Source organism: Otolemur garnettii, unplaced genomic scaffold, assembly GCF_000181295.1.
Source record: "Otolemur garnettii isolate 467f Iridium unplaced genomic scaffold, OtoGar3 scaffold00068, whole genome shotgun sequence".
Taxonomy (NCBI): domain Eukaryota; kingdom Metazoa; phylum Chordata; class Mammalia; order Primates; family Galagidae; genus Otolemur; species Otolemur garnettii.
This window is the reverse complement of record NW_003852463.1, coordinates 398,260-414,986: the sequence shown is the minus strand read 5'-3', so window position 1 is coordinate 414,986 and position 16,727 is coordinate 398,260. Positions and strand designations below refer to the sequence as shown.

The window sequence follows — 16,727 nt, the reverse complement described above, 5'->3', positions numbered from 1 at the left end:
GCCTCCCAAGTAGCTGGGATTACAGGCGCCCGCCACAACGCCTGGCTATTTTTTGGTTGCAGCCGTCATTGTTGTTTGGTGGGCCCAGGCTGGATTCAAACTCGCCAACTCAGGTATATGTGGTTGGCATCTTAGCCACTTTAGCCACAGGTGCTGAGCCTCAATGAAGATTTTAAAGTATAGTAAAAAATACAAATCTTTCTAAAAATTGCTAAGAACATACAGAATCCTTGAACTATGCTTATGGAAGTGAAAATAAAATCTTCATTACCTGAATTCACTTCTAGATAACTGATGTGCAGACTGCAGTAAAAACTGAATGAAGTTTTCTAGTTGGGGAAGAGATGTCCTCATGGCAGGGTTCTCAAACCATTTTTCAGGTAGACATGCTGCTATCTAGTAATCAAAACACATAGGTGTTTTATAATAACGACAGTTACCTAAGCATTCTTGCTAACATAATCTCATAGTGATATCACAAGTTGAGCATTATTCTCCCTATTTTACAGTTTATAGTTACATAAAAATTAAAATAAATTTCCTTTATCAAAGGTTATGTACATTTAAAAAAACCCATTCTTTAATGATAAGAACTTAAAATAGACTACGATCTGTGAACATTCCTTGTTATGTGTTTGTAAATTTTTTCTATATACTCATATATTCTTGAGCTATTAAGTCTGTACAAAACATAATTTATAACAAAAACCCAGTAATGCCTAATTACAAGACAGTTTTAGTCAACACAACTATAAAATACAGGGTGTCCCAAATGTCGACATACATAGGGAAAAATGGGAAACTGTAGGTAAATGTACATTTACAAAATATTCATTACAAAATTTTATAAAATATTGACAAAATATTTGCTACATGTTGGCCACTTCTCTGTAAAGATTTAGAATGAATACGTTGTAAATAAAGGTACATTTAGCTATAATTTCCCATTTTCCCTATGAATGGTGACCTTTAAGATACCCTGTACATTATTTTTCCAGAAAGAAAATAGGTATATTTGATCTATATAAAAAAATTAAGAGTTAAGAAATCAAATGGGTGATTTTACTAAGATACACTAAATGAAAGATAAATTAATTATGGTTTCAGTTCCCTACTAATTTAATACAGTGTTTTAAATACCTATTGCAGCAAAATAAGCCAATGTAGGTGCACTCAATTTTGGGAAGAAAAAAATATCTTTATCATAATCATCCTAAGAATACAAAATTTTGGGAAAAGTTTTGGTAGCAGAAAACTGTTAGAAATTTTTTTCCAAAACTCCAAAACTTCCTTGTAGCAGAAAGAAGGAAAAAAATAAAAAGAGAGAGCAAGGCAAAAAGGAAGGAAAAATCTGATACCACACTATTCAAAGAAATTTCTAAATTTTCAAATAGGTCATAGTTGGTAATGTCAGAATCAACAGTCACAAAAAGTTGGGGAAAAACATTAAAATGCACCAGTAAAAGACCTGGAAAATAAATCTGATTGGTCAGCATTAAAAACATGGTTGGGAATATTTTATTCGTTAATCATTTTTGTCAATTATTCAGAAAATATAGAGACACACTGCCTCGGGCAGAAGGTCCTACAGGTTTGTTACATAAACTCTATCTCTTTTTAAACATTTTAAAATGAGCCCCAACTGCTTTAGAATTTAATGGCATTTGTACTTGCTTTCTCCTTGTTTTGTATTATAAGTTTCAATAAAATTCTCATTTAACCAAGCATTTGTCCCATAATGGTCCTGGGACTTAATATCCTATTTTCTTGCCCGATTTTTTAACCATACATTGTGGAAAGAATGTTGTGTAAGTAAATATATTTCTTCTTTGCTACTTCACAGTAAACAATTATGGTCAGTAGGGACAGTTTAATAACATAGGGATAATGATTTAAAGTTTTGAACTACAATGTTTAAAACTGCATGATATAAAAACTACAGCCAGAAAAATCATGGCTAAGAACTGATAAATTTTCATGTGTTTTTTTAAAAAAAATATATTATAAAAGATATTATTTTCCTATGTTCTTAAAAATTCTTCAACAAAGGCTGGGCACAATGGCTCATGCCTGAAATCCTAGCACTCTGGGAGGTGGATGGACTGCTTGAGCTCAGGAGTTCGAGACCAGCCCAAGCAAAATGGAGACCCCCCTATCTCTACTAAAAATAGAAAAAAAAGGTGGGTTCTGTGGTGGGCATCTCTAGTCCCAGCTACTTAGGAGGCTGAGGCAAGACGACTGTTAAGCCCCACAGTTTGAGGTTGCTGTGAGTTATGATGCCATGGCACTCTACTCAGAGTTACAGAGTAAAATTCTGTCTCGGAAAAAAAAAAGAAAAAAGAAAAAAAGTGTTCAACAACATAACTTTTATCTTATGAATAGACTATAATGCTTTTTGGGAGATATTTAGGTGGTTTCTAACCCTCTTCTATTATAAATAATGCTATAAAAATATTCTTTGTACTTAACATTTTTATGTGCATATTTGATTTTTGACTTAGGATAAATTTCCATAGAAAATTTAGTTTGGCTAAGTCAAAAGGTATAAACTTTAAGTTTCGTCACCATCACATTAAAATATTCTCCTGAAGAGCTTCAGTATTCCTCCTTTCACAGTGCAGGAGACTACCTTCCAGAACCACCACATTGTCACTCTAGGTGAAGGGTGCCCTGGGAATGATGGGACAGTTGTTTCCCATTGGTGCTTATGACAACATTGGGAATTATAATTAAAACACCAGCAAGAAAATATCTTTCGACATAAATGGTAAAATAACTATCTTTCTCATATAATAATTTGCATTTATGATTATTAGTATTATTATTTACACATATTTAAAGGTTATTTTTACTTATCCTTAAAAAAATTTTTTTTTGAGGCAGAGTCTTGCTCTGTTGTCTGGGCTGGTGTGCAATAGCATCATTCTATTTCAAAGCAACCTCAGATTCCTGGGCTCAAGTCATCCTCTGACTTCAGCCTGTAGAGTAGCTGGGACTATAAGCACATGCCACCATGCCTACCTAATTTTTTCTATTTTTGATAGAGGAGAAGTCTTGTCATATTGCTCAGGCTGGTCTGGAACTCCTGCCCTCATGTAATCATTCTGGCTTCCAAAGTGCTAGAATTCCAAGTGTGAGCCACCATACCCGGCTTACTTAACCTTTTTTGGTGACTTGACTATTGCCATGTGTTTTGGACATTTTTAATAAGAATGTTTGAGTTGTAAAAAGATTTTTTATTTAATGTGGGTATTAAACAACAGTAAGATTAATAACAGTAAACAACAGATAAACAACAGTAAGATTAATATAGTGAACCTAATGAATATATCCCCTAGTTTTAATAAGGATCAATTAACCTTTTTAATCCACTGAAATTTCACAGGTTTGTCAAATCTATTACTTTTTAACATCATTGTCTTCTTTTGCCTTCAAGGTTAGCAAAGACTTCCTAATTCTCACATCCAGTCATTTTTCATCTTAGTATATCCGATGGTTTTTTCCCATTTAATTTTTTATTTCACTTGAAATTTATTTTGGTATGAAGAGAGCAATGGAGATGTCACACTTTTTTTTTTTAAACAGACAGTTGTTCCATTATCATTTATTAATTAATTTTTCCTTTCCCCATGGTGATATTTCAAAGCAGCATGCTGTTTCTAACAGACGAGCTGTTCTACGTTTCTAGTTTGTTAAGCTGATTTGTCTGTTCTTCTGTAAGGACCACAATCATCATTATTCTGCTACAAAATAGATTTTAATAGCTGAATTTTAAAAAATGATAAAATTAGAATTCATTTCCACGTAACTTACTTGGTTACACTTTTTCACAACATCTGGCCCAGGGACAGCATTATGCAGAGCTACAATAAGGTAACGGTTCAGCAGCTTCCCTAGTCCAAGCTCTCGCAAGGTGTCATCTGGGACGAGTCCATTCCAGACAAGAATGTTACTGAACAGCTGAAATAAAATATCAATAAATATATACTTTTTCTTGAAAGAGAAACCGTTTTAGTCTTTAAGAAACATAAAGAGTTGGTCACACTTTCAAACTCTCACTACAGTTAGCCCTGTTGAAACTGTCAGTTTTAGAATAAAACATCTCTGAATAAATACCTGACCCTTTCTGACCTCCATGTATTTGCTCAACTTATTTTCATTTCACTCCCAAATCTGTATCAAATAACTTCACTGGATCCTTTCCAGATCCTCTTTCCCCAATCCAGTCTCTTCTAGAGCCTGGGTATGTGAAGTATAAGACCATAGGACCCCAGGATTCACAGAGGACTGCCATCAAAGCCAGTGCCACTGTTACCCACATGTGACCTTTAGAAGCCAATCAATGCTCAAGAACTTCACTGCTCTGATGTATAAACTGAAATTCTATGAGTCTGAAGGTATCTTGGATAAAGCACTCGTGATAAATTCTAAAAAGATGAATGGTGGTTGACTACATCTAGATCTTTCTATGAATTTTATGGCATTTCCTACTTTCTTTTCAGTACTGACTTTATTACTGAGTGCTGAACTACATGCTGTTTTACTAACATGTAAAGCTTTTTAAAGCCTTATGTCACTGCTGATGTTGCTCCATCTTCCTAGAAAGCTCTTTCCTTGATTCAACCACATGACAAATATTAATTCACCCTACTGCAACTATTTTACTGGGGTTTTTCATGTCCTTCTAATAGTTAAATCTAATAAACAGTCTTTTTCCTCATTCTCTCTTTTGGAATTTAACACTTCTCTTCATTCTTAAAAATCTTTCATTTAACTTCCTTGAGGCCACTCTCTTACGACCATTATAAGACTCACAATTTATTCTGAAGTTTCTTTGAAGTCTCCACTTTCTCTGCCATCTTTTCTGTCAGTGTTATCCTAGCCGCCTTCTCGTGCTTCATTCAATTCTTTCAGAGCTGGTCTTGCATTACCATGGCTCCAAATGCCGCCTACACTGACTCCCAAGTCTCCAGATTTGTCTCCTGAAATTCAGACTCATATATCCAGCTACCTCTTAGTCCTCTGCTCTATGTCTCCCTCAGATATCTTTATCCCACTTCCAAGGTATCTGCAACACACTATTTCCAAAAACAGATCATCCCTCTGAGATCTTTTCTTCTTCCTGAATTCCTTACACTATCTAAGAATGTCATAAGCTACCATGTTGTCAGAAACTTAGCCATGGCCCTACATGCTTCACATGTAATTAATTAGTTTCTGAATCCTTTCCATGTTTCAACCTAAACATCATTTAAACTCATTTTCTCCTTACTGTCCCTACAGTAACTGACCTAGCAATAACTTTATCTTTTAGAGCAAAGGTTAGACAACAATGGCGGGTGTGTTAAATTCAGCTTGCTGCCTGTTTTTATAAGATTCCATGAGCTAAGAATGGCTTTGACATTTTGATTATTTTAAAATCATTAAAACAACAATAAAATATCTTGTGATGTGAAAACTACATGACATTCAAATTTCAATGTCTCCATAAGTAAAGTTTAATTGAAACACAGCCATGTTCATCTGTTTACCTATATTCAATGCCTGCTTTTGTGCTGTAGTGGTGGAGTCAGGTAGATCAACAAAGACTATTTGACCCTGAAATACTTACTATTTGATCCTTATAGAAGAATTTTGCTGTTGTTTGTTCTATAGTAAATAGGATTTTAAAAAAATAATGTGAATTTTAATTTTTGGAGCTTTTGCTTACCTTTAGACCTGACCAGAATTGTCTTTCTTGGAACTTTGAATGTGATGATGTTTTGTTTTCTATAGCACTGATTTGAACAAAAGAAGAAAATATAAAGAAATGTTACTCTTTCAGAACAGATTTTTTTTTTTAACCAACTAAACCAAGCCCCAGTGGAACATAAATAAAGGTGCTCTGATGATTACAAATGCATGCATGCTCTGATGAAGCAATCCCATGTCTGAGAATGCTTCTTGTAGTTGCACATGTACAGAATGAAATGTCTATAATATTATTTACATCACTGCTGATAATATTTTGCTGCTCACATGCCCATGATGATACACTGTACACCTTAAGAAAGAATGAGGAAACTACTGAAAAGATCTCAAAGATGTACTAAGTGAAAAAGAGGACATAACCAGCTGCAATTGCTTACATTATATTTCCTTTGCTGTAGAAAAGAGGAAATAAGATTATGGCATATCTAAGTATTTACTTTTATTTGCATGAAGAAATTAAAGAAAGATACAAAAATTACTATTATTGTAAGCACCTATGTGTATGAATCTGAGTGGATGGAGGTCAGGGATGGGAGTGAGAAAACTTTTCATTTTAAATATAAATAAATAAATACACAAAGTACACTCTTACTTTTGAATGATGTGAATGTATTACTTATCTAAAACACTGCAAAACAAACTTTACCAGGGTAGAATTTTTACATCCAAGATTTGTAATAAATCAGAAAGCACTGAGGTTCCCATTTTCCCCCTCAAAGCTCTTCCAGCCCGGGAGTACTTACTGGATTGCTACAATTCATGAATCAATATTAATGTCAACAGATGCCTTCTTAGTATATGTATGGCCATACAGCAAATACTTCTTGTTTTATGATTTAAAGTGAATACAGTATTTACAGTAGTCATTTCTGGTCCTTCAGTGATACTCCAGACCTCATGCTGTGTTTCCTCTGAGCTAGCTACTGTTTCATTCTGAGCACTCTCGACCCCCTCTAATGTCTTGAGAGGTAGGCACTAACATTATCCTCATTTTATAGAGGCACAGAAAGGCGAAGGTCAAGTATCTACTATTGGTGGGCCTGGGCTCTACAACCTGTGCTCCTTACCACTCTACATCAGCTCTCATGTTCCTAGGATACATTAAAAACAAACAACAGAAACTAGGTCCAAGTGCCAAGCATAGTATGCGACAGATTAGGTGACTAAGAAATATCTGTTGAAATCTTAATTTGCATCTTGCAAAATAGAATATATGTATGCACCTTTTGAAAATAGTATAGTAAGCATTACATTCTTAAATATGTATTCTATGATTAGTATTTCAAACAATCTAGAAATTAACAGCTCTTACCTCTTTGGATAAAGAGGAATAAAAACATCATCTTCTATTGCTTTCTTCATTCTTGAAACAATGGATTTAAGTAAGTCCTATCATTTAAAAATTTTAAAAGTATCAGTGATAGTCATAGGTAGAAATATATTTACCAAAAAAAGTAATTTTAATAGTAGTGCAACTCAGTATAAACTCTCAGAAACTTGAGAGTTTAAAGCTGTTAAAATAACTATCAACGGAGTGGGAGAGAGCCTTATTCATCCATGTTGTATATGGCTATAACTGGATCATTTTCCTTGATGTATATAGTATTTTGTTGCATGAATAGTTTAGGGGCTATTACAGATAATGCTGGTATAAAAGTTCTTATGTATGTCTTAGTATGCATGGGCATATACTTCTAATGGGTGTACGCATAGAATGGAATTGCTAGAATATAGCTCATGTCCATATGTCAACTACATACAAAATACCCAACTGTTTTCTAGAATAAGAATACAACAAGCTGTGCAAAAGAAATCCTGTTTCCCAGCATACTTAATCAAAACATGGTTTTTTTGTTTTTTAATGTTTGCAAATCTTGTGGATAAGCATTATATCTCATTCTGTCATTTCAGTTTTCATTTCCTTGTTGAGTAATCTGATGTTGGGCATCTTCTCATATTATTTGCCATTTGGCAAGTCCTTTCCAGAAGCAAAGTACCTAATTAATTTTTGTCTATGTTTCTATTTTTTTAAATTAGGTTATACCTTTTCATTGATCTGTAGAAGCCTTTCATATACTCTAGCTATGGGATCTTGGGTTTGGTTTGTCTGTGTCCTTTGATGTAGCAAATTTACTTTGTCAAATTCATTTTTTTTATATATCAAAAATCACAAATAGCCAGGCACAGTGGCTGACACCTGTAATCCTAGCACTTAAGGAGGCCAAAGCGGGTAGACTGCTTGAGCTCAGGAGTTTCAGACCTGCCTAAGTGAGACCTTGTCTCTAAAAACTGCTGGGTGTTGTGGCTTTGCTTTGTTAAGTGTTCAGAATCTACTTCTTTAGCAATTTTCTTTGAATATTAACAAGAATCAAAATTATTCTCACCAGGCATTAATTTAAAGAATGCATTTAATTTTTACTTTGAAAATAAAAATTATGCTGTGTGATTCCATTTTTCAGGAACTGTTCTCATTCTCTTCCGCTACTGGAAAAACTACGTATACATGTATGTATATACTTTAGTTAATAATCGTTACCATTCTTGTTATACTGTTCAAAAATATCAAGATATAATCTTTCATCTCATTATTATAAAGAGGAAAAATGGCCAATCTTTACTTCTATAAATCAAAAGTAAATATATTTCCATAAATAGTTTCTTTTTTTTTTTTTTGTGGTTTTTGGCCGGGGGCTGAGTTTGAACCTGCCACCTCTAGCATATGGGGCTGGCGCCCTACTCCTTTGAGCCACAGGTGCTGCCCCCAGAAATAGTTTTTTGATCATTATTTCTTCATCTTCTATAAGCAAAGATTTATAACAAAATTATATTAACTTACAAATAAATCAAGGAATCTATAATTTTAGAAATTATTACCTGTTTGCTTTTATTAACTTCATTTTCATAAGGGGAAAATTCTTCAAGAATCATTTTGCAGTGTGTTATTAAACTTGTTGTCTGTGAGGTTGACAAGGGATCCCAAATGAATTCTATAAAGTCTGAAACAAATATTTCAGTGGTACACTATTTACTAGACTGTTTTGCTTCTCAGATACAAGTAACTAATGCCTTTGGCAAAGTTACGTCTTCTCTCTTCATTCAGTTTAAAATCCATGACCAATCATTAATTATTTGCATATATTCTCAATTTCCTTGTCCTCCGGGCTTTACTAAACTCATCTGGCTAAATTACAATCCTAGTTAAATTAATTTTGTCACCAAGTTCAAGTGCAATTATGCAGATAAAATGCGGCTGGAAAAGCACCACACTGATCACCATGAGACTCCAGGTGAGCCCTTAATGCTGCCCAGCAGTCCTACTTTCTTTCCCTGGTCCTTTCACTTTCTTGCTCGCCTATGTGATTATTTTATACCTCCTCTTTCCTCCTTGCTCTCACTCTCAGTTGATGAATTTTATATTTCTAGATCACAATTTCTTACTTTCTTTTTTCTTCTTCCTTGCTTAATTTGATGAGAAAATAGCAGCGTTCAGAAGAGAAACTCCACAAGCTCCTACTACAGCATCTGCACACTTCCCTGCCTCTGTGCTCTACTCCTACGGATGAAGCAACCATATTCCCAGTTAAAGTCGACCCTTTACTTGTGCATGAGCTCCCAACCCCTTTGGCTTACTCAAGGGTTGTGCTTGTAGAATTCTGTCCTTGCACTTTGGTACTGTCATTCCTTCTCCTGGATCTTTCCCATCAGCCTACAATTATTTCTCTTGTATTAAAAAAATCCCCCTCTTAACCATACTTCTCCCTCCAGTGCTGCACCATTTCTCTCCTACCATTTACAAGTAAATTTATCAAAATATTGCCTAAACTCCAATTTTTCTCTTCCCATTTGTTCTTGAATTCCCTTCAATTAGGCCTTACCTCTCACCTTTCTTTCTAACTGGATGATATGCACAGTGCCAATCTCCAATGGCTGATTCTAATCCCCACCAACTGTTGATGATTCTTTCTTTCTAGGAACACTTTCTTTACTTGGCTTGCAGGATACCACACTCCTGGTTGCCAGCCTACCTCTCTCATCTTCTTTGCTGGCTGCATGTCACCTCTTTACTCCTAAATGCTCCATTACCTAAGGATTCAGGTTACTGACTTCTTTTCTTCTATTTATATGCACTCACTTAGTATTCAAAGTCAGTTTTATGGCTTTAAGTGCCATCAATATGATGATAAATTCCAAATTTATAACTCTGGTTGGACCTCCCCTTTGAGACTTATGTACTCATTTTGACACTTCCCCCTAATTACAGACATCTCAAACTCATTGTGTCCCAAACTCAGCCCCTGATACACCCCCCACCCTAAGCTTATTCCTCTCAGTCTTTTTCATTTCAGTAAATGACAACTCTGTCCTTCTAGTTGCTCAGGCCCAAACCCATGGAATTGTTATTGATCCTTCTCTTTCTCTCTTGTCCTGAAACCAATCCATCAGCAAATTCTGTTGGTGCCACCTCTGAAATACATGCAGAATTCAACTGATATAGAAACCCAGTCAGTATTGATTTCTCATAAAGCAACTTATTTGTGGAATTATTTAATGATAAGTATTTGGATTTTTTTTTTTTTTTCCTGAGACAGGGTTCTGCTCTGTCAGCCAGGCTGGAGTGAAGTGGTGTGGCAGGAAATTAGCTCACTGCAGCCTCTAACACTTGGCCTCATGTGGTCTTTCCACATCAGCCTTCTAGTAGTAATACTATAGGTGTGTGCCACCATCCCTGGCTAATTTTTAGGTAAATTTTTGGAGAGCTGGTTTCTTGCCCAGGCTGGTACACAAGTGATCCTTCTCCATTGGCCTCCCAAGGTGCCAGGGGCCGCCCAAGTGTCAGCCATAGGACCCAGTCAGTATATGCATTTTTCTGAAGAGTACTTAAATAAGGCACATGTACTCTAACACCAATAGAACTTGTTAAAAGTAATAACTTTTAGCCAGGTGTGGTGGCTCACGCCTATAATTCTAGCACTCACCTTCTAGAGGCCAAGGTGGGTGGATTGCCTTAGTGTATGGGTTCAAGACCAGCCTGAGCAAGAGCAAGACCCCATCTCTACTAAAAATAGAAAACTTAGGTGGGTGTTGTGGCTGGGGCCTGTATTCCCAGCTGCTCAGGAGGCTAAGGCAGGAGGATAGTTTGAACTCAGGAGTTTAAGATTGGTGTGCGCTAGGCTGACACCAAAGCATTCTAGCCTAGAGCAGCAGAGTGAGACTGTCTCAAAAAAAGAAAAAAAATCTTTGAAGTTCATGTACTTTGTCTTTTAAAAGAGTTCTATAGTCTTTGCTGTCAAAATTCTTTCTCAGTGACATTCTTTCTCAGATCCTACTATGTATTAAGTATAATTTCAAGTAAAACGAGACTTCAGATTAGTCTGAAGCACAAGCATTAATGTTCAGTGCTTACAATTGCTAGCAGTAGATGTCAGGGAAATGCAAAAGGATTTTTGTTGTTGTTGTTTAAGGAGAAGAAATAAAGAGAAGAAACAATGAGAGACATTAAGGGAAAGAAAGGTACATGTAGTATGGATTGAAGGATGCTATTAGCAAGTGACTAAAGTGTCACCAATGCAGCAGTAATGTCACAAGTATAAAGACTTAGAATATAAGCAGTGTGGCAGCCAACCAGTTGTACAAACAAGCATTTTTTTAACCAGCTTAAATTTGACAACTGTTGATTTTTACTGCATGTTTCATTTCCTGTTTCAAAAACTTGTGTAAAAAAATGTGTATGAATGTAACAGAAATTAATGACCTTATACTCTGTCCAAAAATGTTATAATTTTTATCAAGATTATGAAGCAGTACCTGTGAGTCGGGGGATAATTGTTTTGTTGATGACAGCAGACAAGATTTTTTTATCTGAACTATATTCCTTCTTTGAATCTTCCACACCTCCATTAATAAATTCTTCTATAGATGTGAACCATGGCATCTGTTTTAAACCTATGGAATCTAACTTAAAAAGGAAATAATAAAAGTCAGAAATAAATTAACCATTAGTGTATTTTAAAATAGTTGTTAATTTTTTCAATAATCACCACAGCTTTTCTAAGGAATGAAGGAGATTAACTCTAACACTGTACACATAGTATAGCACTCCACCACTAAGGCTGGGCAAGATGATGTAACTAAGACGTGTGGGCAATATAACAAAAAGCTGCATTTCATGTATTCATTTGTATAACAAACGCTCTACAATTGCCTACTGTTTGCCAGAACCTTGAGAGCCTACCACATGGCAAGAACTCTGCTAGGAGCAAAATAAACATTCTTACACGCTTGAAAGAACCATGAAATTTATTATGAAAATTTATTCAGTTCAAGAGATGTTTACTTATGGCCCTTTCAATTCTCATGAGCATAAATGTGTCATCTGTAGGTGGTTTAGCAAAAGGTCCTACCACTCAGTAGGCAGTTGCTGAGTTCACATCTCTTAATTTAGGATCTGAACATCAGTGTAACCACTAACTTCTGAATCAGTATTTTTTCCTTTATACGATACAAAACACCTTTCCCTTTCTATTTGTGTTATTTTTATATACCCTTCAAAGCCTCACTTAAATCCCCCCTCCTCAATGCAACCTTGACTAATTCTTCCTAATATGTCACCTCCAAATTTAGAACTCTTAGAATAAGGCTTCTATATCTAAGTTCCTCAAACTCAATATTACCTTACACATTTTGAGGGGATTTCAAACTTCATATAGAAGAGCCTAAAAAATTGTATTTACTGATGTTTACAGCCTTAAAAAAAAAAGTGAAAAGCAAAGAAAAAAGAATGTAGCTTAGACTACACATTTCCAGACTATAGTTCCAAAGTTTTAAATTTCAGTACCAACTGTAAGTATTTAATAGCTAACCTGAAAGCAAGAGAACTGAAGTAACTAGTGTCATCAGGATAATTTTTTACATGTTAGGCATACCTTAAGAGGATTCCAATGAATCAACTGAACTCGTATTAGGGGATTTAAAAGCTTCGGTATGCATAAACTAATGAAAGCCTCGTAGTAAGAATCAGGAAACTTCTCTCGCCATTGCTGAAATTTCAACAAAATATTGGGGATATTGCAAAAATCTTCATGGACATCTTCAAAAACTTTCTTCTGATTCTGTATAATATCATCTGTAAACAAAATGAGACTCTTTATATTATGCATTTTAAGTTTGTGAACTTTTTAAGTTTGCTTCCTATTGTCACAGATGACTAATCAATTCAGCTGAAAACTTTCCTTTGGTATTAATGTGTACATTTACATTAAGAAATTATTCCTTTAGCCACAAACATAAGATCAACAATGATAAAATCTACCATTTACTCTATTTGCCAATCTATTATGAATACATTAATCTCATTGCATCATATAACTATCTTCCCTACAATATAAGTATAGCCTTCTTATTTACAAACAAAAAAGGAATTGATATCGGAGAGGTCAAGGAATTTGTCTAAGATTGCACAGAACAGACTCTTTGTCAACCCAAGTCTGCTCAACTCCAGAGCCCAGAATCTTTTAACTACACACATTTTATCTTCTCATAATGTTAAAAATGTTTTCACCATAATCTGTTTTAGATTAAAAATGATAATATAAAAAGTATGTGGTAAGGAAATGAAATTAAACTGTTCATTTGTGATAGGAAAAAACCTACAAACATGTAAAAAAACTCACAATGTTCCTTCTTCACTTTATTCCATGTTTTTCATAGGTAGAGGTAGGAAAAGTCTTAAAGGGGAAAAAAGTTTTCCATTTTTCCTGAATTTTGCCAATTGAAAATTGTACTTAAAGCAAGTATTCTTACCATTTAGATATTTCAAACCAAGACATATTGTTAATGTACTACTGACCATGGCATTTTTGGAAGTCAGTCATCTCTGCTGCAGACAGCTCATCATCACTAGATGTCCCTTCCTGATGGTTCCAATTCCCAGAAAGCACCCTTGCTTTTCTTCTTTGTGTTCTATATTTTGTAATAAATCAAAAATAAATGAAAAACAAATAGCTCTTGATGAAAATGTTTTAAATATTTTAAACAAAGAGAAAAGTAATTTCATCATTTGTTTAAAATAGCCAGAAATATATCATATTAGCACATGATTTTGTTAATTTTTTTTTCTTTTTTGAGATAGAGTCTCACTACATTGCCCTCGGTAGAGTACTGTGCATCAACACTTAAGCAACCTTAAACTCTTGGGCTTAAGGGATTCTCTTGCCTCAGCCTCCCAAGTAGCTGGGACTACAGGTGCCCGCCACAACGCTGGCTATTTTTATAGACAAGGTCTCACTCTGGCTCAGGCTGGTCTCAAACTTGTGAGCTCAGGCAATCCACCCGCCTTGGCCTCCCAGAGTGCTAGAATTACAGGTGTGAGCCATGGTGCCCGGCCTTGTTCATATTTTTTGACATTTTTATACCTTCCTTAGTTTGAACTGGTGGTTCTTTCTCTTTTTTTTTTCTGGTAAGACATTCCTATTTAGGATATTCCCATGGACTAACTAGATTCTGAAATGGAGTAACAATATAATCAGCACTGGTTTCTATTTATGAGCAATTCCTAGCCTGATAAAAATGTCATTTTACCCATTTCTTTTAACTAATCCAAATATACCAGTATGTCTTTAAAGTAGTGGAGGACTGCTTAACTAAATTTTGGTTGTATGTTATTCTTACAAATTAACAGTGTAGGTCAGGTATGGTTAATTATATCACATGGTTAATTATATTTAAGTAATAAAAAGTACTTGCTCAATGATGCTTTAAGTCTTCACTTTATATAGCTACCTTCGAGATTCAATCTCTTCTAAAATCCTTTGAGTTTTTTCATCTAAAGCAAAGTTTCCATCCGTTGATGTCTCCTCTTTTCCTGTTAATAAAGAAAAATGATTTTGTACTGTAAATCTTAAAAGAAAACAGTGAAATACTGGAAATAAAGGTAATATCATGGATGTGTGTATATATATGTGTGTGTGTGTGTGGGGGTGTATATATGTGTATGTATATGTAAACATATGTGCTTAAATCCCATACTTTCACCAGTTTTCACCAGAGCCAAAGGCTTGAAATATTTGCATTACCAATAGAGTAGTCATTCTTTATTTGCAAGGGTATGTCCCCAAACCCCCAGGGGATCCTGAAACTGTGGGTAATACCAAGTCTTATTTATATTTTTTCCTAAATATACTTTCTTATGATAAAGTTTAATCTATAAATTAGGTATAGTAAGATGACTAATAACAGTAATAAAATAATTATAAAAATGTATTGTAATATAAGTTATATGAATATGTGTCTCTATCTCTCTCAAAGTATCTTATTGTACTATACTCACCTACTTTGGGGCTATGCTTGACTACAGATGACTGAAACCATGGCAAGCAAAACTGTTAATGAGGGGGAATTGCTGTGTTTTATTCTCATTATTTCTTATCTAATGTCACAAGTTTTAAAATCTCTTTGCCTTTGCTTTTATTAGCTACTTGGTCATGGCCTCATCTCTTTCACTATCTTCTGATAGTACCTTAATCAAAGGAAGACATCTCTGAAAATACAAAACCAGTGAAAAAATAAAAGAAAGCATCTAAATCTTACAACAGAGATGTTACAGATAAATCTAGGGTTCTGAAAACTATAAGTTTAGATCTCTAACAGAGTCTATAGATTTATCTGAACTCATCTCAAAACATTCATTAAATTGTTTTGTACATATTTTGTCTCAAATACTAGATAATTATGGTATAATGTTTATATTTTGGTCTTAGACTTAATTTAAGACATTTTAAAACACTACTTCTAAATGTTTTGAGTTTTTAAAAGTGGGTGTGTAAAGGTTAGCAGGAAAATATACAAAAACCAGTTTTTATATAGAAATAAAAATGTTTTTATTCTTCAGATAATTTAGCTTAATGAATAAATCATATTGAATATGAAAAACACTAACGTGATAACTGTTGTAAATACGTTGATTCATGTTTTAATTCATCTTGCCTGCGTTTCATAAAGGTCATTGCTTGCTTTAAAAGGAGTGCATGCATGGATGATTCTATTTCTTGGATGTTGACAATCTGAAATACATATATAAGTAACAATTTCCAGGTCATTGATAATGAAATATAAAAAATATGAAAAAGTAAATATTTATAAGATATGTAAACATACGTATATGCTCAATTCTCATAAAAAGAAACTTTTCAGTCTAACATACTCAATTATAAAACACTGTAACAGACCTAGCTGCCAAAACTATCACTATCAGAAAACAAAAAATCATCTTACTGTCCTGAATCAGCTATATGTATCTTAGATAACGAAAGCAAATGGGATGGAGTCAGGAACACAGGTAGATAGGTAAGAATGATTCTTCTTTGAGATGACAGAATAGGAAGAAAGGAAAGGTGTGCTTGTTTTCACAGGCTTAGGGGACAGGCAATAGGTGGGCACTTGTAGAATCTGGTAAAATCTGAAGAAGTAGAAAATGGAGGAAACCTAATCAGAGACAGGTAAGAAAGTTGTGATATAGAAATGAGACTAGTTGAAGTTGGAATTCTAATATTTTTTGGCAATAATTCCTTCCATTCCTGGTGGCAATCATAGCTCAGTGGGTAGGGCGCCAGACACACACACTGAAGCTGGTTAGTTTGAACCTGGTCCGGGGCAGCTACAACAATAATGACAATTGCAACAACAAAAAAATAGCTGGGCATCGTGGCGGGCACCTGTAGTCTCAGCTACTCGGGAGGCTGAGGCAAGAGAATGGCTTAAGCCCAAGAGTTTGAGGTTGCTGTGATGCCAGGGCACTCTACCAAGGGTGACAGCTTGTGACTCTGTCTCAAAACAAACCAAACAAACAACAACAACAAAAAACCAATTTCTTCCATTCCAACGATGTTCCAGAGTTGTTGCTATGGATACATCAATACATAGGCTGACAAGATTTTAACAGTATAATTCCTCAAGAATGAAGAAGAATACATCAGAAAGTA

General features: G+C 34.7%; 1 protein-coding gene across 1 annotated transcript in view; it reads right to left on the bottom strand.

The window, feature by feature from the left end:
• Window positions 1-16,727, bottom strand: part of GCFC2 (GC-rich sequence DNA-binding factor 2) — a 37,779-nt gene that overhangs the window by 514 nt on the left and 20,538 nt on the right. The window contains exons 7-16 of the mRNA XM_023515308.1: window positions 15,686-15,809; window positions 14,530-14,611; window positions 13,598-13,710; window positions 12,675-12,874; window positions 11,557-11,707; window positions 8,626-8,747; window positions 7,064-7,140; window positions 5,711-5,777; window positions 3,814-3,960; window positions 272-396 (exon numbers count right to left, since the gene is read on the bottom strand). Coding sequence (XP_023371076.1) covers window positions 272-396; window positions 3,814-3,960; window positions 5,711-5,777; window positions 7,064-7,140; window positions 8,626-8,747; window positions 11,557-11,707; window positions 12,675-12,874; window positions 13,598-13,710; window positions 14,530-14,611; window positions 15,686-15,809 — 1,208 coding nt within the window. The remainder of the gene's footprint in view (window positions 1-271; window positions 397-3,813; window positions 3,961-5,710; window positions 5,778-7,063; window positions 7,141-8,625; window positions 8,748-11,556; window positions 11,708-12,674; window positions 12,875-13,597; window positions 13,711-14,529; window positions 14,612-15,685; window positions 15,810-16,727) is intronic.